At 34.7% G+C, this 22,015-nt stretch overlaps 2 protein-coding genes across 2 annotated transcripts; both read left to right on the plus strand.

The window, feature by feature from the left end:
• Window positions 1-15,748: 15,748 nt before the first annotated feature.
• On the plus strand, window positions 15,749-17,335 carry LOC139871060 (putative cysteine-rich receptor-like protein kinase 9). The gene is made up of 2 exons (XM_071858806.1): window positions 15,749-16,611; window positions 17,100-17,335. The coding sequence occupies exons 1-2, from the start codon at window positions 15,792-15,794 to the stop codon at window positions 17,333-17,335; spliced, it is 1,056 nt and encodes a 351-aa protein (XP_071714907.1). The 5' UTR covers window positions 15,749-15,791.
• LOC139872173 (cysteine-rich receptor-like protein kinase 29) lies at window positions 17,277-21,991 on the plus strand. The gene is made up of 5 exons (XM_071860008.1): window positions 17,277-17,487; window positions 17,590-17,800; window positions 18,490-18,727; window positions 18,944-19,094; window positions 21,525-21,991. Exons 1-5 carry the CDS (start codon window positions 17,371-17,373, stop codon window positions 21,840-21,842), a joined length of 1,035 nt encoding a protein of 344 aa, XP_071716109.1. The 5' UTR covers window positions 17,277-17,370; the 3' UTR covers window positions 21,843-21,991.
• The last annotated feature ends 24 nt before the right edge of the window (window positions 21,992-22,015 follow it).

The raw sequence follows: 22,015 nt of genomic DNA on the forward strand, positions 1-22,015 counted from the left end.
TGGGGATTATGGCATGACTAGATTCCAAATGTTCAAACCAACTAGTTACAAGTCCTAAGTAATACTTACACATGGAAGAAGTGGGCTAGTGAAACCATTTAGATGTAGGGTGGGCTTATAAGCCCATGTTCATGAGTCCATTAAACTAATTAAAGCCCAAGTTGCAAGTAATCCAATAAAAGTCCAAGTTAAGCCCAAGTAACTAACTAATAGCTTTAGTTAATTAAAATGATTAATAAAACTTAATCATGAATGCAAATAATATTTAAATATATTATTCGTGAAGTTTCGTGTGTTGCAGAGACGTTCCGGGCCATAAAAAGTCAAGTACGGGCAATTAAGGCAACATGTAAATGTAATAACATACATTCGTTTAATCACACGTATTAATAATAATAATTATTAATAAATAAATGTTGTAAATTCCAGGGTCGTTACATTACCCACCTGTTAAAGAAAATTTCGTCCCGAAATTTAAGCTGAGGTAGATGGAGGAGTCGGGAAAAGGTGAGGATACTTTCGCATCATTTGATCCTCTCGCTCCCAAGTAAACTCAGGTCCTCGTTTGGCATTCCATCGTACTCGTACAATCGGAATCTTGTTGCGTTTCAAAGTTTTGATCTCCCGATCCATAATCTCAACAGGTTCCTCCACAAAGTGGAGTTTGTCATCAATAGTAAGTTCTTCCAATGGTATGATGAGTTCGGGTGCAGCAAGACACTTCTTCAAGTTTGACACATGGAAGGTAGGATGAACTGAGCTCAATTGTGCTGGTAGATCCAAACGGTATGCAACTGGTCCAACACGTTCCAAGATCTCGAATGGACCAATGTATCGTGGGTTCAACTTTCCACGTTTTCCAAAACGGATCACACCTTTCCAAGGTGCAACCTTCAACATTACACGATCACCAACATTAAATTCAAAGTCTTTCCGTTTAAGATCGGCATAGCTCTTTTGGCGATCACGGGCAGTCTTAAGTCTAGCTTGGATCTGAGCAATCTTCTCCGTGGTTTCGTGAACTACCTCGGGTCCGGTGATTTGCTTTTCACCTACTTCGGCCCAACAAATGGGAGATCGGCACTTACGACCATACAATGCTTCAAAAGGTGCAGCATTAATGCTTGAGTGATAACTGTTGTTGTACGAGAATTCGGCGAGTGGCAAATGCCTTTCCCAGGCCTTTCCAAAATCAATGACACATGCACGCAGCATGTCCTCCAAGGTCTGAATCGTTCGTTCACTTTGCCCGTCAGTCTGAGGATGATAAGCAGTACTCATGTCAAGACGAGTTCCCATGGCTTCTTGCAAAGAACGCCAAAATCTGGAAGCAAAACGGGGATCGCGATCGGAGATGATTGATAAAGGTACACCATGACGAGATACAACCTCTTTGATGTACAGCTGAGCAAGTCTTTCCATTGTATCAGTTTCCTTCATCGCTAGGAAGTGTGCAGATTTGGTGAGGCGGTCAACAATAACCCAAATAGTATCGCATCCGCCCACCGTCTTCGGCAGCTTAGTAATGAAATCCATTGTGATCCTTTCCCACTTCCATTGTGGGATTTCCGGCTGTTGAAGTAACCCAGAAGGTCTCTGATGCTCGGCTTTAACCTTCGAGCAAGTCAAACACTTACCTACATAAGTTGCAACGTCCTTCTTAAGATTCGGCCACCAATACTGTTCTTTAAGGTCGTGGTACATCTTACCTGCACCGGGGTGAATCGAATATCTCGATTTGTGTGCTTCATCAAGTATCAGGCTTCGTAGATCTCCATAGTAAGGTACCCAAATTCTTCCGGCATAACATCGGAGTCCAGACTCTCTAACCTCGAATCGAGAGACAAGTATGTTCAAATGCTCGTGAGATATGTTCTCCTCCTTGAGAGCCTCAACTTGGGCTACTCTGATCTGGTTGTTGAGGTTCGAATGGATGGTGATGTTCAGAGCCCTAACACGGAGAGGTGCCGTTCTCTCCTTTCGGCTTAAAGCGTCAGCTACAACATTGGCCTTGCCAGGGTGATAACGGAGTTCACAATCGTAGTCGTTGAGCGTCTCGATCCATCGACGCTGTCTCATATTCAATTGCTTCTGATCGAAGATGTGCTGGAGACTCTTGTGATCGGTGAAGATAGTGCTCTTAGTTCCATACAAATAATGTCTCCACAATTTGAGTGCAAAGACAACGGCTCCAAGTTCAAGATCATGTGTAGTGTAGTTCCGCTCGTGAATCTTCAATTGGCGGGAGGCATAGGCAATAACCTTTGATCGTTGCATCAGTACACAACCAAAACCACTCTTCGATGCATCGCAATAAACAACAAAGTCGTCACTGCCTTCAGGAAGTGATAGGATAGGTGCGGAGGTTAACTTCTTCTTCAAAGTTTGGAATGCTGATTCGTGTGTGGGTTCCCAAATGAACTTCTTGCCCTTGTGAGTCAGTGCGGTCAAAGGACGCGCAATCAGAGAAAATCCTTCGATAAACCTTCGATAATAACCGGCGAGACCTAGAAATTGGCGAATATGCGTTGGAGTAGTGGGGGTCTCCCACTTGCTGATGGCTTCGATCTTGGCGGGATCAACTTTGATACCCTGGTCGCTCACAACATGACCCAAAAACTGTACTTCCTTCAACCAAAATTCGCACTTGGAGAATTTGGCGTAAAGTTGCTCTTGTCTTAAGAGTTCAAGCACTAGTCGAAGGTGTTGCTCATGTTCTTCTTCGCTCTTAGAGTAGATGAGGATATCATCTATGAAGACGATAACAAACTTATCCAAGTAAGGCTTGCAGACACGATTCATGAGATCCATGAACACGGCAGGGGCATTTGTCAAACCGAATGGCATCACGAGGAACTCATAATGACCATAACGGGTCCTGAATGCAGTTTTCATCACGTCACTTTCCTTCACCCTCAGCTGGTGATATCCGGATCGCAAATCGATCTTTGAATAAACGCTCGATCCTTGTAGTTGATCAAAAAGATCATCAATTCGTGGAAGAGGATATCGATTCTTGATAGTCAATTTGTTGAGTTCACGGTAGTCGATACACATACGGAAGGATCCATCCTTCTTCTTTACAAACAACACAGGTGCGCCCCAAGGCGAGAAGCTTGGTTGGATAAACCCTCGATCTAATAGCTCTTGTAGTTGACTCTGTAATTCTTGCATCTCGGAGGGTGCGAGTCTATAAGGTGCGCGAGCTACAGGTGCAGCTCCTGGCACTAAGTCAATCTGAAACTCTACTGCCCTCGGTGGCGGTAATCCAGGCAGTTCTTCGGGAAAGACATCGGAAAACTCGTTCACAATACGCACATCGTTCACGTTCTTCACCTCAGTTTCTACCGCTTTCACATGTGCTAGGACAGCAAAGCGTCCCTTCTTCATAATCTTTTGTGCTTTCACGCAACTAATGAGGTTCAACTTCGAGGTACATCTCTCTCCATAGATAACCAGTGGTTCGCCATCTCCTTGTGGTATGCGAAGTGCTTTATCTCCACAGATAACATCGGCCTTTATCTTGCTCAACCAATCCATACCGACGATCGCGTCAAAACTTCCCAGTTTGATAGGTATCAAATCAATTTCGAAATCTGCACCAGCTATGTTGATAATAGCTCCACGACTAATATGGTCGACCTTTTCAAGTTTTCCATTGGCGACCTCGACAAGCATACTTTCCTTCAAAGGAACTAACGACCAATCTAACTTATCACAAAAATGTCTACACACATAGCTCCTATCGGCACCAGTATCAAATAGGACAGAAGCTAAAAGATTGTTGATCTTGAATATACCTGTCACCAAGTCGGGGTTGTCGCGAGCGTCCCTTGCATTAACATTGAAGGCTCTAGCACGTGGTGGTCCGCCATCCTTACGCTTGTTAGGACACTCGTTTCTGAAATGGCCCGTCTTTCCACATTCATAACACTTCTTAGGCCCATTGTTGTTGTGGTTTGGCTTCACATTCAAAGTGGTAACCTTGCAATCCTTGCCAACATGTCCAGATCGTTGGCACTTCTCACAGATAACATTGCAATACCCAGTGTGGTGCTTGTAGCACCTATTGCATTGTGGTAGGGTTCCTTTGTAGTTCGGATTGGTGCGGTTGTTGTTGTTGGGGTTGGTGTTGTTGTTGTGCATGTTGTTGTTTTGCCTGAACCCTTCATGTCGTTTTGCCGAGTTTTGATCATAGTTCCTACCCCTGTTGTTGTTGTGGTTGTTGTCCCATTTCCTCTTTTCACCACTAACAGTTTCGAACTTAGCCTTCTCCGGCTCGTCAAGGATGATTTGATTCAAGAGAGTATGCGCCATGCGCATTGCTTCGGGAACGCTTGGCGGCTTGGATGAGGTAACATTACCCTTGATGGACTTAGGAAGTCCCGAGAAGTATTTCTCCAAACGCTTAAATTCGGGGGTGACCATGGTTGGACACATAAGAGCCAATTCCAAAAACCTACGGTTGTAGCTGTTAAGGTCGTTCCCTACGGTCTTCAATTGCATAAATTCGATTTCCATCTTTTGAATCTCGGTTCTCGGACAGTATTCCTCGATCATAGCACATTTAAATTCTTCCCAAGGCGTAGCATACGCCTCATCAATTCCTTTCGCTTGGGCCATGGTATTCCACCATGTGAGCGCGCCATCAGACAGCGTGCAAGATGCAAATTTCGTTTTGTTAGTCTCAGAACAATTGCTAACCCTGAATACCGATTCCAACTTTTCGAACCATCTGGTGAGACCGACGGGTCCCTCAGTGCCACTGAAGTAGTGTGGCTTGCAGTTTTGGAATTCCTTGTAAGTACACCCCTCTCGGACGACAGGTGGATTGACAGGCGGTGGTGGTGGAACTTGGGGTTGTCTTTCAGCTAGTGCAGCAGCGACTCGCTCGTTAATCATTTCTTCAATTTGTGCCGCGGTAGGGATAGATCTCCCGTTGGCCATGATGTTCTATACAATCATTTTGACTCAAGTCAAAATCCATTATGCAAATGATAATAATATAGTATATAACAACCAACATGAAAGCAGCACAACACATGTTGATTAAGTAATGCAAGCATATATAAGTACCACAAAACCATGATATGATAATGTAAATAGAACACTTGCGCAAGAAGTAAGCAACACAAATTTCATTCATTAATGATAATAAGTTCATACATTACAATAAGTTCGTACATTACATAAGTGAAATATGAAATTACAAAAGAAATTACAATACAGAATCTAGTACAAAGTCCTACGGCGATGGTGGGTACAAGATGTCCAAAACATGAGCCAACTGCTCCTCGAGCTCAGTAACTCGAGTCTGGAGAATCTCAATCTCCCGCCTCATTTCCTCATTATAGGAAGATGATGGGGCAGGTGGTGCTGGCGGTGCAGGTGGAGCCGGTGGTGCTGAAGTGGATGGTCCGGCTCTGGGTGGAGACGGTAATATCAGTGGGTCGGCGGGGTACGGCACCAGCCGTTTACGAGCAGTGATCCTACGACGCCGACCATAAGCGTCAGTGACAGTACGACCAGGAATTATGCCAGCGAAGCGATACCGCTTCTTCGGCGGGGTAGAAGGTGCCTGAATCGGTCGGTCAGCGGGATCCTCCTCATCACTGGAGTCGTCAGATGAGGTGTCGTCTGAAGAAGCATCGGTGGAAGAACCGTCGTCTGAATCATGCGGTGGTGGCGCGGGTGGCTCAACATATCCGAAAGCGGCCAACATCTGTCGGTGTCGGCCTGGCGTAATCACGGCTAAGCGGCCGTCGGCGGTGCGTCGGCAAGGTGTGCGCCAGTGGTTACGGAAGGGACCTTCCCCGAACTCCGCGGGGATCTCCATGCCACCAATGCGAGCCAGTTGCCTCAGGGGTCTGGAAGAAGACGCCGGGATAGGCACACTAGAGCTAGCTCCAGAACTAGAGGCGCCGGGGTCGCCAGTGGGTGTCGGGGCCGGAATGTCGGCAGCAGCAGCAGCAGCAACAGGTGCAGCAGTGGGTGGAACAACGGGGCCTGAGCCGCTCGGGATGTCAGTAGGTGGAACGTCCGACATCTGAACAAGGAAAAATAAATTTTCCATGTCAGTATGTCATAAAGCAAGCAAATAATAGGCCAACAGTTTAATTCATGTATAACAATAAGTAGCATGGCAATATCAGTAATCGTACGAAACTAGCATGCAATCGAAAGCAAGTAATAGCATGCAGTAGTGAAATCACGTAGTAGCATACGGCATATAGCAGTAACAGTAAGCAGCAGCATGCAGTAAGTTCAGCGGAAACAAGTAAACTAATAAGTTGTAGATTAGCCCTATTAGTGAATCCTACTCGGGTCGGTCTTAGACTCACTAATGCATCCTAATTCCCTACAACCAATGCTCTGATACCAAATGTGACGCCCCGTACTAAATCATCATGTACGGACCATCAACAACAGGATCATTACAAGGTTAAGTACTATATGCGTTTTCAAAACAGAGTTTACATTCATAAATAAAAGTGACGTCATAACATACGTCAATTGTTTTACAAATCAAAAGTATGCTTCGCTAAGTAGAAGCATTAAATAAGTGTACGTGACCATAATGGTCGTTACATAACATAAGTTCATAAGTAAAAAGTTTGAATGCAACATAAGTAGTCATGCGATAACAACTCTAGGCAGCGGGTTCTACAGCACGACTAGTAAGATAGCGGAAGCGACTTCAAACACCTGAGAAAATACATGCTTAAAAGGTCAACACAAAGGTTGGTGAGCTATAGTTTAAGTATAACAGTAATGTAAGTAGGCCACGAGATTTCAGTGCTACAACGAGCGTTTCAAAAGTATGTAAAAGTATATGCTTAACCGTGGGCACCCGGTAACTAACTTAACGTTTAAAGTACCCCCTTAAAGTGCACTTGGCAAGTGCGTATAACCTCGAAGTATTAAACACTCGTTAAATGCTAGCGCTACTAGCCCGAGTGGGGATGTCAAACCCTATGGATCCATATCTAAGATTCGCGTTCACGGTTCAAAAACCAATGATTAAACGTTACCGAGCTAAAGGGAATGTTTCTGCCGTTATATAACCCACACATATATAAAGTTTAAGTACTCGTGCCTAGTATGTAAAACATAAAATCCGCATGTATTCTCAGTTCCCAAAATAAGTTAAAGTAAAAAGGGAATGCTATAACTCACAATGATTAGTAGTAATGGTAAGGTAGTAGTCGGAAAGTGGTGTGCAAGTAACGGTCCAAACGTCCTCAACCTAAGTCAAATAGCACTAAGTCAATAAGTCGTCTCAAAAGGTTTACAAGTACGTAATTAAGGTCATAAGGGTCATCATCAATCATCATTAAACAAAAGGTAACAAGTAAGACTCGTTTATGAAAGTCGTTTAAAACAAAGGCTGACTTCGGTCAGTCACCACGGCCTCTACCCTTACTGAATTAAGGTGAGACCAGTGGTCATGGCTCCGTCTATGAGTCCCTTAAGTGTGGTAAAATTTACAGAAGCAAACTCGTCTTGGTTTGACCGTGGCGACGGTCTAAGTGCGAGTAGGTCAGAAATTTCTGCACAACGTTAAAGGACATGGTAACGAACGGAGGGCCATAAATCCTAAACCGTAACTCGGATTAAGACGAGTCCTATATGAAAAGTTATCTACTCGAAAAGTTCTATCTAAAAATCAAGGTTAGAATAGCCCAGGTCTACTGGTCTGTTCCAGAAGCATCAGGTCAGTAGGTTTTGGACAGAACAGTGGGTTTTGAAGAGTTCCGGTTGTCTCGGTGCTTGATGTTCATCACGGTTCTCATCCTTGATGCGTATAGCTTCAAGTGTACAACTCGTTGATGTGTTAACATCATTTTGACCAAGGTTTGTCCATCATAACTCAAGTACAAGTGTTGTAAGTGTGTTGATGAACCAAGGTTACATCAAGGCTTTGTTTCAACACTTATATGAACTTTAATAGTAAAAACAAGTTATAAACTTAAATCAACAACTAGTAAAGTGTATGTAAGCTTAATAGCTTTTGTTTATGACAAATTTAGAAGACCATAAGCTAGATAACTTAGATCCTTTACAAGTTTATGAAGTCATAACTAGTAAGTTACACTTCTTTGTTCTTGAAACTTAAATAAAGTTAACCTTTGTTCAAGAAGTATAAGATCAAAGTTAACTAGTAATCTTTGACCAACAAACCAACAAACATGAAATTTAAAGTGCATAAATAAAGTAGTAAACTTAAATAAACAAGAAAAAGATTCATGGTTGTTCATACTTTTAAAGATTCAACCAAAGTTGATCTTTAAGTGAAGTAATCTTCAAGGTTACTTCAAGAACTACAAGTAATGAGTTTATACAACCATGAACTTAAATCTTTTGAAACAATTGAAGTAGAATCATAAAATAGTGAATTTATGTTCTTGTGTTCTTGAAAATACAAGATAATAGAAGAATCAAAACTAGAAAGTTAGATCCTTGAAAGCTAGTAAGTAAATAACAAACAATCAAAGACATGTAACATTAAACAACAAAGAACAACAAATGATGATGATTAAAGGGTATAAGGCCACGGTTTTGTAAAGAAAAGAAAGGGAGAAAAGAAGTCCAAATTGCTTACAAGTATGAAGAGAAAGAAGAGGAAGTTTGAGAGAAATTTGAGAGGTATCAAGTGTGTGTTTGAATGGAAGAAGTCTAGCAAGTGAGGTAATGAAAAATGAAAGCCAAAAATCACTCCTAAAGGCCATCAAACCGTTGGCCAGCTGAAAAGGGAGGGGGAGGACAAAGTTCTTTGGTTATTAGGGTGCTAAAGCTTCAAAAGTTGGTTAAAGAGTGGTTATACATGGGGATTATGGCATGACTAGATTCCAAATGTTCAAACCAACTAGTTACAAGTCCTAAGTAATACTTACACATGGAAGAAGTGGGCTAGTGAAACCATTTAGATGTAGGGTGGGCTTATAAGCCCATGTTCATGAGTCCATTAAACTAATTAAAGCCCAAGTTGCAAGTAATCCAATAAAAGTCCAAGTTAAGCCCAAGTAACTAACTAATAGCTTTAGTTAATTAAAATGATTAATAAAACTTAATCATGAATGCAAATAATATTTAAATATATTATTCGTGAAGTTTCGTGTGTTGCAGAGACGTTCCGGGCCATAAAAAGTCAAGTACGGGCAATTAAGGCAACATGTAAATGTAATAACATACATTCGTTTAATCACACGTATTAATAATAATAATTATTAATAAATAAATGTTGTAAATTCCAGGGTCGTTACACACCTAGCATAACATCAGTTACAAGTGGTATCAGAGCATGGTCTAAGGGATTTAGGTGACTTGAGATATGTGCCTAGACTTAGACTTGTGTGTGTGCTTAATTTGTTGCGGAACTTGTAGGATTACGGGTCGGAATGGGTTTAGTTAGTGCCTTGTATATAGGTCGACTAACGTTTATATTAGTAATGCGGATATTATTAATATATGATTGTGTTGTGATTAAAATTCTCGCGTGTGTTTATATCGCGTAGGATTTTGTTTGTGTTTGTTTATATCATCGAGCGAGGCGGTCGTTGTACTAACGAGTTGATACGACGTGTATGCGTAATAAGGACTTGCAAACCTTATTACGGGTGCAAATCGGGTCTAGCAAGTGATGTACGACGAGTGTTTAGCAAGATGGGGGGTATTGTATGTGTACTTTATACGTTTGTGATCTAATCGCTTTGCATTCCTTAGAATGGCGACGGGAAATGGGATCGAGACGAACGACGTGGAGTTTAACGCTAGAGTTGCGGCCGCCGTTCCGGAGCAAATGAGTGCGTTTCGAGAAGAAATGGATAGGAAGTATTCCGAACTTCAAGGTAGTGGTGAGATGGAGCGTTGTCTTAAAAGCTTCATGAGGACTAAACCCCCGATGTACGACGGAGAACCGGATCTTTTGATAAGCACAACTTGGATCTCGGATGTCGAAGGGTGTTTTCGAACAATTGAATGTCCTCCCGAGAAGAGGACGAGGCTCGCTACGAGCTTGTTGCGGAGTAGAACAAAGGATTGGTTGGATGGTAAGATTGATCTTGTCGGTGGCGAACCGTTTATGGCGTTATCATGGGACGAGTTTAAGAAGGAATTCTTCGAGGAGTTCCGAACTTCAGCCGATTTGTCGAAAATGCGTAATGAGTTGCGAAATTTGCAACAGGGTTCTATGGATTTGAATACTCTCAAAAAAGGGGTAATTTGGGCATATGTGGGCCCGGTGTCGTAAAACCCTTTTTATAAATGGAACATGTTAGTTTTACATATTTGAACATGTGGTTAAAAGCGTTTTGTCTAATTAGGTCGGGAAGTGGCCAATCTTTTTCGCATTTCAAACTTTTTGGGACAGACCAGTTTGGCGCGCTGCGCGGTCTTATGGCGCGCCGCGCCAGTTGCTGAACGAACATTTTTTTTTTTATTTTGGTATTTTAAGTGGATTGTTCGTGGTTTGGTTTGGGTTGTTACAACTGTTTTTCTACTTCTTTTTCTTTTCTTTTTTTCTTTTTTTTATTTCTTCTTCTTTTTCTTTATTTGCTTTTTCTTTCTTATATTTGGAGGCTGTAATGAAGAAGGAGAGAAGAAGTGCAGGTTGAAATAAAGGAGAGAAGAAGAAGTAGAAGAGAGGTACAAAAAGAGGGTATAGGTATTATCCTATATTTGTTATAAAATTAAATAAAATTAATAATTTTAATAAATAGAAAATAATTTAAGTATTGTATTTTTTAAAGTAATGTATTTTTTAAAGTATTGTTTTTTTTAAGTAATACAATTTTTTTTATTAATGAAATTTAGTATTGCATTTGTTTTTATATTTTTAATATATAATTAAACTAAATAATATTATTAAAAGTATTAAAAAAAATTAAATACTAATTTAACACTGAAATTTAACACTAACCATTTCTCATGTTTTGACCTTAGTGTTAAATTCAGTATTAAATTTAACATGGAGATTTAACACCGAATCAATCCTCTTAAAAACCCGTATCAAATGCTCTATTATCAAGAATTCATATCTTTTTTAAAATTCTCATTCACCTGCACGCTTGCTTTTCATATCCATTTTCATTTCAAATCCTCACACAAAACCTCTGCTCTTCATCTCCCATATGATTTCATAGTATTTCATGTTTCATAAATTAGGGTTTGACTTAATCAGGTTTGGATTGAAGAGATTTTATCTACTATTTGTTTTTAAGTTTTATCAGTTCTGTAAATTTCGATTTCTCCTTGACACTGCTTTTCTCCATTTTTTTTCTTCATCTCCTTTTTTTTTTCTCTGTTATTTTTAGCTGAGAACATTAGGGTTTGGTGTGCACTGTGCATCCCCAAATCTTTCGGTTCAAATTTGTCTTTCTCTGTACTCATTTTATTTTATCATCTACGGAGTATATTCTTTACAGGATTATCTTCATCTTCTATGAGCTTCATCTGTTCTACTCCTCTACAACCCTAATAAACACAAATCTCTGATCTAGGTTTTGATTTATCGTTTTCTATTACAGGCCTACCATCTGAAATTCGGCGAAGAGGGATTGTTCCCATTACCAAGAAGCTAAATTAGGAACATGAATTAATGTAGAGAGGTACGTTTGCTACTTTGAAAGATCGATTTTGACTATGAATTTTGTAGAGCTCTAAGTCAGTTACCTGTATTCGAATATTGAATTAACGACGACATGTGAAGGGTGACGACACCACCTCTCAGTTCATTTCATCCTAATAAATGGTAATACAATTTAGGGTTTGATTACTTTTCATAAATATTGTGGCTTTCTTAATTTTAGTCTGATGTCTTTATAATTGTTTGTTTTTTTCATATTCAGATTTTTATGTTGTTTGTTGTTGTAGTTGTTAATGGTACCTTCCTTCAGTCCTCTAGAACATTTAAATTAATTTGAATCGAAATACATCTGGCCTTTTCCCGGGAACGAGGAAGTGTGTTCTTCTTCTTCCACATTCATATCTTCATGAATTTCATTAAGGTAACTGTTTGTTTGTCTGTAAACTTCATAAACAAAACAATTAAAATTTTGATTATCTTAAGCTTTTGTTTTCTTCTAATTTTTTTAACGGTTTTAAATTTGTTAGTTCGGTCCCCTCTTCACAAATGAGTTATTGATTGGGTTAAATTTGCAGGTTTTAATTCGCATGTGCTAAATTTGGGTTAAATTTATAGTCAATATGTTTTGGCCACCTCTAGCAATATCATTTGTTTCGATTAATTTCTTAATTTGTTTGGAACATCATCGGAATATTTATAGTTTTTTTATCATAAGAATATTTATTGTTTAAAGTTTGCTAAAGTTTGTGATTAAAACAAACTAGAATCACTTTAATTGGCGCACACCATGTGTTTGATGAAATGATGGAGAGAAATTCGGCAATAAGCATGAGTAAGGTTTTTATGTTTTCTTAATACCTAATTTAGTATTCATTGGAGTTTTGTAGACGTTTTTATTGTAGGATAATCACATTAGTTGAAATGTTTCCTATGCTACTAAAAATTATGTTGGTAAAAGGTCAGTGTGTTCTTAAATCATATTTAGCTACTCAGTTGATTATTTTGCTGAAGGCAATGGGTTACAATTATGTAACCTAAAGATTTATGTATGTAGTGTAGAGTTTGATTTCATACTTCATTTATATGATATTATTATGACCGAATCTGATTTTGTTGGTTTATAATTGGTATATTAGTTTCATAATCTACATGAGGTATGATTCACAATTTACATGAGGTATAAACACAATTCAGTTATGTATTTTAGTGCATTATGAGATATGAATTTACAACCAATTATTATGTAGTTATACGTATTGTATTTTGATTATCAGTTTCTTATAATATGCTCATTTTATTATGTCACTTTACACTGTCTTAGATGTGTCAATCACGATCCATTACTTGAACACAATAAGCATGATCCATGAAATATGCTCCTTATGAACTGAAGTGCCACACCAAAACTCCATCAAATAAATTTACAAGGTACTATTTCATATTTTTGTTTAACATCTAGAAGTCTCATTATCTTAGACAGTAGAGAGGAACATTATCGATTTGGTTGTTAATTTTGTTGTAAACAAGTTGCATAACCTGAGAATCTTTAACGTGACTTGGGTCATGAGCGGTTAGTAGTTCTTCTCTTAGTGGAGTGATTAACCTGAGAATCTTTAAAGAAGAGCTCTTCGAGAGATATGTTTAGGTGAGATCATCGAGTAACTTTTTATATGTTATTTGTTATTGTCACCGCAAGTTAGTAAGTAATGTTATTTGTTATTGTCAATGATCTAACGATGAAATTGTAAAAGTTTGTCCATTATAGGTTGACCCGCTTAGATATATTTAGGTAGTAAGCATTGTTAATCTTAATATGAACAAGTCACTTTTGGTTCACTAATGCTTAAAAGTCTCATATTCTTGGTTCACTTACTTAAAAGTCTCATACTCTTCTAAATTTTTTCATATGTTTTTTTTTTTATATTGCAGAGATATTTTTGCTAATTGTGGTCCTGGGATTGTTTTACCTGCTGATGGTATAGAAGGCCTGAATGATTTTTAAGTAAGTTTTTCTTTTTTAGTTAATTATAATTTAATTTCCTAATTTTGATATCGACCTTGATTAGTTAACAAAAAAGCATGAATTGATTTGTTGATCACTTGACATTTGCTTTTGATTATTTTGGTTTTATAGATGATTATGATGGTTTTATTATAATCCTCTTTGCAGTAAGCCAGTAACCAGTGTAGCATGCAAAATAACTCAGCAAACATTGTATTTTGGATGAATGTTCTGCCCATATACTTTTTCTAATATAGATTTTGTATGTGATTTGAAGGTAAATTCTATTTTTGTGTGTATAATTATATTTATATTTGGTAGACCAATATAACATGCTCATAGCAATATGTCAACTTATGTAGTAATCTAATTCCATCTAATGTGAAAGTTTTATGATTTTACAAATACAAGTGTTGTTTGAGTATGTAGTTTGTTTAAAAATTATATAGATGGTAATTTGTGTAGATTTGTTGTATCTTGTGACGATTGTGTGCATGATTGTCGTGCTTATTGATATTGATAATATATCGGAATCACATCGTAAAGTTTACCATTTATGGCTTTATCTTCTTGGAAATTTGGTGCGGAAGCTGAACATATCCGAAAGACTGTGCCAACGTTTTGGAAGCATCAAAGACAATGGTGGATCAAAGGGATATACATGTATATTGTATTGTTTTGGATTACATATTAATGTGTTTTGATTAAAATTATTTTGAGATCATTAGTTTTACCTTTTATAAAATTTGATTAGGAGAAGGTTGAGATGGAGGATATTAAGGAACTGATACTTGATATTCATGTCGATGATGCTTATTTTAGAAGTGTGGAGGTATGTGGCTTCTTTTGAAGTTGGCAATTTTCAATTGACCTGTCAAATTGATCAAGGATAAAAAAGTATGTTTTGCTAATTTAATGTTAGCATTGGTACGAATATTGCATGTTATACATCATGGTTACAAAAAGTACAAGTAGATAGATTAGATTTAAGGATCATCCTGGTATAATATAGAACTATTTTGAATCTTCCAAGATATTCATATCTATAGTTTAATTCCTTCATAATATTTATCATCATATTAAACTTTTTGACCAACTTATTAGATGTTTGGTCGTCTGGCTTGTGGTTGCTGTGTGTTCGAAGTTGTTTCGGTAGCTTTTTGGGTGTTTGGTAGTTTAATGCAATGGAAGATTGTTCTTTTATTATAGTTGTTCTTTATTTATTTATATGCTGAATGACCCAAAGTTGGTGGGTTCTAAGTGGGTGAGTCTGAAGTCTAAACGTGTTTTCGCTAAAATAACTCGTGGATTGTACTTTTTTAATTTGATTGTTATAACTATTCGCTAAAATATTCGTGTTTTCTATTTTCTTCAACTTAATCAATTATGCTATATTATCTACATCCAAATTTATGTTAAATAATATTTGTCATTTATAAAATATCATTCAACAATTTTTCTTATACAATCCCGTGAAATCACGGGTTCCTTCACTAGTTTAGGCTCTAAGAGTCAGTCAAGTCGCCAATAAATCGACGCCATGAAATTTAATTTATGTTTAAATGACGTGTGTAATTTCCACATGGCTTTATATGCTAGTTAATCCGGATTAATGACAACTATGCTAGTATTAACTCTCTTTTATAAGTATATAGATATAGATAGATAGATAGATAGATAGATAGATAGATAGATAGATAGATATTCAAAAGCTCATTGTCCATATACAATAAATAACCAAATGACTGAATAAATGTACAGACGCGATTACAAACTAGAAACTTATACATTATGCACTAACACATGTGTTCTAACAAGATATAAAAAGAAACTAATACAGTTAAGTAATAACTAGTGTTGGATATTATAGGAAGAGGCTTATCTTGGGAAGATAGAGTTGACAATATTCTAGTAAAGTAGAATACAGTCTTCAGTCAATTTGACTTGTTCCAAATGCTTAGAGTTGACATCACAATTAGTGATACTTAATAGAACTATTTGCAATATTTATAATGTATCTTAAACGAGGATGAGGTATGCAGATGCAAGCGCAAGTGATGGTCAACATGTATTAACTATAGGCAAATTGGTTTAAATAGTTGTTGAATGAAGAAGACGGATGGATTATGTATATATGATCAACACCAAGTCTTTAAGTTTAGTGTCATACCATTTATTTCCTCACTCTTATCTTGTAGAAAAAACATGTTGATGGTCACCGGAAATAACCTTTTATGGTTGTCTCTTATAATTTTTCTAACAATCAACACCACGACTCTAGCTCAACCTAATTTCATAGACTACTACTGTGACCATAAAGTTACTATAAATACTACTTTCGAAAGGAATTACAAAACCATCTTTTCCGAACTCCCAACCACCAACAACGGTTTTGGTTTCTTCAATCTCTCCGTTGGCACTGGCACGAATTATGTCAGCTCCATAGCCCTATGTCGAGGTGATATCAATCCGGATGTGTGTCAAAATTGCCTGAATGATTCTATTGTTAAGGTGCAACAAGTTTGCCCCCACAAATTTTACACAATTGCATACTACGAGCTCTGTTGGTTATATATCAATAATTTTACTATACTGGGAAACACTAACATACCCTTTTATACTTACAATTCGGTTGGACAAAATACAACGAATGTTTCTCTGTTTAATGGGGATTTGAGACCATTGTTGGAGAGATTGCAAGGTGAGGCTGCCTCTGGGGGTTCATTAAAGAAATTTGCGACTGGGAACGCGACAGGGCCGGATTTTACAACGATCTATGCGCTTGTGCAATGCACTCCAGACTTATCAAGTCAAGAGTGTAGTGATTGCGTACAAACATTATTCAATCAGATAACCACACTCTTTAATGGATTAGTTGGAGGTCAAATTTTTTCACATATTTGTCATATGCAATACGACATAACAAAGTTTTACAATGACAGTGCTTTTGTAATACTTCCATCACCATCTTCACCGTCACCATCAACGAATTCATCGATATCTCCGGTGAGTTTGCCACCACCAGGTACGTATGAATCATATTATTTAATGTTTGCACGCATCCGGAAAAAGACGAACATTAACTTAACTCAAGGACCATTCATCCGTTGAGTTCATTAGATAGCTAGCTAGTAGCTACTATGAACAATATTGAGTTGATCAACAACTTTGTTACTAAAAAAAAATGTAATAAGGTAGTTTTATTATAAAAATAGTTTAAGTATAATGAGATGATAACTATTTAAATCTTACCGTTGTTTTAAGAATTTTTTTATTATATTGACAACTTTTTAGTGGTTTATCTTTTTATATGTATTAAAAATTAGGTTTATTAAAGACCAATTTTTTTATTTAGATCAAAGACATCTTAATTAACGATAAGATCAGTGTCGATCCACACTACCTATCCTAAAGTTTGAAAAAGTCCAGAGTTCAAACACTTGGCCAAATTTCAAATAGCCAGACTGTGAAATACTCCTCAACTACAATACGCCGTTACCTATTTATTTACAGGTAAAAAGAAAAACACGGCACGGTATGTGATCATAGCAATTGTTAGTGTGATTGTCATTGTTTTCATAACAATTGCTTCATGTAGTATCTTCATGAGATCAAGGAACAACAAAGAAAGTCCGCCTTCACAAAGCAAGCCACAAACTAGCAGTCTCATTAATTTAATTACTTTTATTCTACTGTTGTCCAAAGATATACTTGGAGCTGTTTTTGCACTAATTACTACGGAGTACTAACTTGATTCTTCTCTTTCATTATACTAGTTGAAACAATGCATATAGGCGTTATTGAATCTTTGCAATACAACTTTGATACAGTGAAAGCTGCAACAAATGACTTTTCCGAAGAGAATATGCTTGGACGAGGTGGTTTTGGGGGTGTTTACAAGGTATCTACAAATCAAAATATACATTTTGTTACTATATGTGTGCAAAAAGTTAATGATTTGATACTACTAGCTACTTATTTACTTAAATGTTGATAAATATAGGGTGTGCTAACAGATGGACAGGAAATAGCAGTAAAGAGGCTCGCGACAGATTCGGAACAAGGAGATGTAGAATTTAAGAATGAGGTTGTTCTAGTTGCAAAGCTTCAACATCGAAATTTGGTTAGACTTCTTGGCTTCAGCATTGAAGGAAGTGAACGACTACTTGTTTACGAGTTCTTGCAAAATGCAAGTCTCGATCAAATTCTTTTTGGTAAGTTATAAAGATATAACTAACCACTAATTCAATCATGTAAGTTGCACATCTAGTCGCGATTCTAGAATCAAAACTCAAAGGGTACTACACAATTTTAGTGGTACTTTGTCATTTTTGTTTTAAAGGATTACTATTTACTTTAATAAAACTATTAATTCAAAAATATATGTGGTCATATCTTGAAATTTAGAATGTCCTTTACAATTTAAATACTATTTTGTTGGGGAAAAAAAAAAAAAAATTTTAAACTAGTGGAGTCATAAGACTCCACCCACTATAAGCTACATTCGTCATAGAGTAAGTACATCATCAAAAAATAACATCAAACCGTAGACACTTCAGATTGTATATACATTGTACTTCAAGACGTGTGTCTTAAACTTCACTAACAACATATCTTGTGAGTGGCCAGAGAAAAGGATCGGAAATGATTACGGGATAACCCGGTTAAGATGCGTACTACTTTCCCGGTTGCCTGAGCATGGAAAAAATTATCCATATACCCGTATGTATGTAGTACGTACCTTAGAAACAACCTTTTGGTGCCTGGTTTAGACCACCATATAAAGTATTAAAGATCCACAGGTATATAACTAATTAGATGCACTATAAAGTTTTTTATTTTTATTTTTTTCAGTAAATAAGATAGTTGCTAATATGTAAACAAATCATAATGCTACTTGTAGATCCTATTAAGTGTTTGCTTCTTGATTGGGAAAAGCGATTTAAGATCATCAAAGGGGTTGCAAAAGGACTTCTATACCTTCATGAAGATTCTCGTCTAAGGATAATTCACCGTGATATGAAAGCTAGTAATGTTTTGTTAGATGCGGACATGAACCCTAAAATTGCAGATTTTGGTATGGCAAGGTTGTTCAAACTTGAGGAAACTCATGGTGACACAAGTCGAATAGTTGGAACACAGTGAGTATAATATGATAATATCTTTATACGAATTCATTGAAAAATATAGTGCAATTGGTTTAGCTATACGGGATGATGATTTTAATTCAAACACTTCTATAGTTCTATCCAATCAATGGTTGTTAAAAGAAATAATTCAGGGATTATATATTTCAATGCACCCAATGTCTCGAAATGCTACTCCGTAATAATTTTCTGTTCCATGCTTTCTTATAGTGGTTATATGGCTCCGGAATATGTCATGCAAGGACAATTCTCTGTGAAATCTGATGTCTTTAGCTTTGGGGTATTAGTATTAGAGATTGTAACAGGTCAAAAGAATCGATCTTTTTGGAACGGAGAGAACACTGAAGATATTCTCAGCTTAGTAAGTATCCACACTTACCATGTTATTATATTTAGTATAACTAGTGTACAGGGCGAATTCGCGAAATTGATGATAACTATAAATTTACGTTTTTTAAATTTTTTTTAATTAATTAATAATATAATATAATAGTAATAACTACAAGGTAAAAATTAATATTAATATTAATATTAATATTAATATTAATATTAATATTAATATTTGAGACGACTCGTCCCAATCCATAAGGACGAATACGATAACATATGATTACATCGCGAGTTCGCCCTGTACACTAGTTATACTATTATATTATATTATTAATTAATTAAAAATTTAAAAAAAAAATGTAAATTTATAGTTATCAAATTTATCTTTATTATTTAGTTAATGTACCAAATAATGTATTAAAAGGATCGTGACTAAACAATAACGTTGGTAGTCAAACTTCTCGGTGTGACTGGATAGATATAAACCTTCTCGGTTTATAGTGCACAAAACCTTCATGGTTGAAATAAGACTTCACTTCTTTTTTTTATTTTATTTATTTATCAAAACTTCAAAAACTGAATTCTCAAAATAATGATATACGTTAATATATAAACTAGGAACCTAAATGGATAAACATTAACTAAATAATAAAGATAAATTCTAATCCTAACAAACTTTTAACTTCAAATTCCTTGCCAATCTTCCATATGCTTCGTGTACGTCAAATTCGAACTAGTCAACCCATCTTGATATACTTTCACGTGCATGGATTTGATATGCTTAAAATTCCAACTTAACTAAAACAATTAACATAACATATTCAAATATCAAATTAATTTAAATACTAATTAATAATATAAAGAACATGAACCAATTAAATAAATTAGTTCCAACATTTAGCACTTGTTGGGCTGTCCACCTGGATCATACACATATGCATCAATGACGATTCTAAGATTAAAATACAAAGGGTACTGAAGTAGACTATGTGATCACTCTTGTATAATCCTGAAATAAAATTCATATAACGAGACATTTCGGATTGAATTGTTCTTTTGAGAAAGTGATCAAACCAAAACTCAACAGATATCTTGTCATCAAATTCTATACCCTATATACAAGTTATTCCTCTAACATAACATACTATGATATGTGTATTTGCATCACATACACATGATGATCACACTATCGCTAGGAAATATTTTCCATTATTATTATTATTATTATTATTATTATTATTATTATTATTATTATTATTATTATTATTATTATTATTATTATTATTATTATTATTATTATTATTATTATTATTATTATTATTATTATTATTATTATTATTATTATTATTATTATTATTATTATTATTATTATTATTATTATTATTATTATTATTATTATTATTATTATTATTATTATTATTATTATTATTATTATTATTATTATTATTATTATTATTATTATTATTATTATTATTATTATTATTATTATTATTATTATTATTATTATTATTATTATTATTATTATTATTATTATTATTATTATTATTATTATTATTATTATTATTATTATTATTATTATTATTATTATTATTATTATTATTATTATTATTATTATTATTATTATTATTATTATTATTATTATTATTATTATTATTATTATTATTATTATTATTATTATTATTATTATTATTATTATTATTATTATTATTATTATTATTATTATTATTATTATTATTATTATTATTATTATTATTATTATTATTATTATTATTATTATTATTATTATTATTATTATTATTATTATTATTATTATTATTATTATTATTATTATTATTATTATTATTATTATTATTATTATTATTATTATTATTATTATTATTATTATTATTATTATTATTATTATTATTATTATTATTATTATTATTATTATTATTATTATTATTATTATTATTATTATTATTATTATTATTATTATTATTATTATTATTATTATTATTATTATTATTATTATTATTATTATTATTATTATTATTATTATTATTATTATTATTATTATTATTATTATTATTATTATTATTATTATTATTATTATTATTATTATTATTATTATTATTATTATTATTATTATTATTATTATTATTATTATTATTATTATTATTATTATTATTATTATTATTATTATTATTATTATTATTATTATTATTATTATTATTATTATTATTATTATTATTATTATTATTATTATTATTATTATTATTATTATTATTATTATTATTATTATTATTATTATTATTATTATTATTATTATTATTATTATTATTATTATTATTATTATTATTATTATTATTATTATTATTATTATTATTATTATTATTACAATTAGAATTAGAATTTAGTAGACTTATGTGCTGTAAACAAACTTATTACTATTACTTTTTACTTTTTACCTTTTACTTTGTAGGCATGGAGAAGTTGGAGAAATGGGACAGTGCAAGATCTGATAGATTCTACATTGAATATAGAATCAGGTTCGATACATGACATCGTTAGAATAATCAACATTGGGTTATTATGCATTCAAGAACATGCTATCGATAGGCCAACCATGGCTTCTGTCATTCTTATGCTTAATAGCTTATCTGTTACGCTTCCGCTACCATCAGAACCTGCATTTTTCAGACGTAGTAATATTCATCTTGAAATGCCACTATTGACTGAGTCAAGGTCATCCCAGTTATCAATTAATGAGGTTTCAGCTTCGGAGTTCGATCCTAGATAGGTGTTTGGAATGCACTTTAATATGTTACACATATATTTCTTCAGTATAATTGATTGATATGCTAAATTGTGGATGCTTAATATGATGTGTTAAACTTTAGTGTATTGTGTTTGTATAAATTACATTTTATGTTAAGAAATGGACATTTCGCAACTTATGAAGAAAGAACAAGA

This window comes from Rutidosis leptorrhynchoides, chromosome 10, assembly GCF_046630445.1.
Source record: "Rutidosis leptorrhynchoides isolate AG116_Rl617_1_P2 chromosome 10, CSIRO_AGI_Rlap_v1, whole genome shotgun sequence".
NCBI lineage: Eukaryota > Viridiplantae > Streptophyta > Magnoliopsida > Asterales > Asteraceae > Rutidosis > Rutidosis leptorrhynchoides.

What these genes read in the sequence shown, in the direction of transcription:
- LOC139871060 (XM_071858806.1), top strand. Translation starts at nt 15,792, where the DNA reads ATGTTGATGGTCACCGGAAATAACCTTTTATGGTTGTCTCTTATAATT. An exon ending in GGTGAGTTTGCCACCACCAG is followed by an intron (nt 16,612 to 17,099) that starts GTACGTATGAAT and finishes ATTTATTTACAG; the next exon opens with GTAAAAAGAAAAACACGGCA.
- LOC139872173 (XM_071860008.1), top strand. Translation starts at nt 17,371, where the DNA reads ATGCATATAGGCGTTATTGAATCTTTGCAATACAACTTTGATACAGTG. An exon ending in GTTTTGGGGGTGTTTACAAG is followed by an intron (nt 17,488 to 17,589) that starts GTATCTACAAAT and finishes TGATAAATATAG; the next exon opens with GGTGTGCTAACAGATGGACA. An exon ending in AGTCGAATAGTTGGAACACA is followed by an intron (nt 18,728 to 18,943) that starts GTGAGTATAATA and finishes GCTTTCTTATAG; the next exon opens with TGGTTATATGGCTCCGGAAT.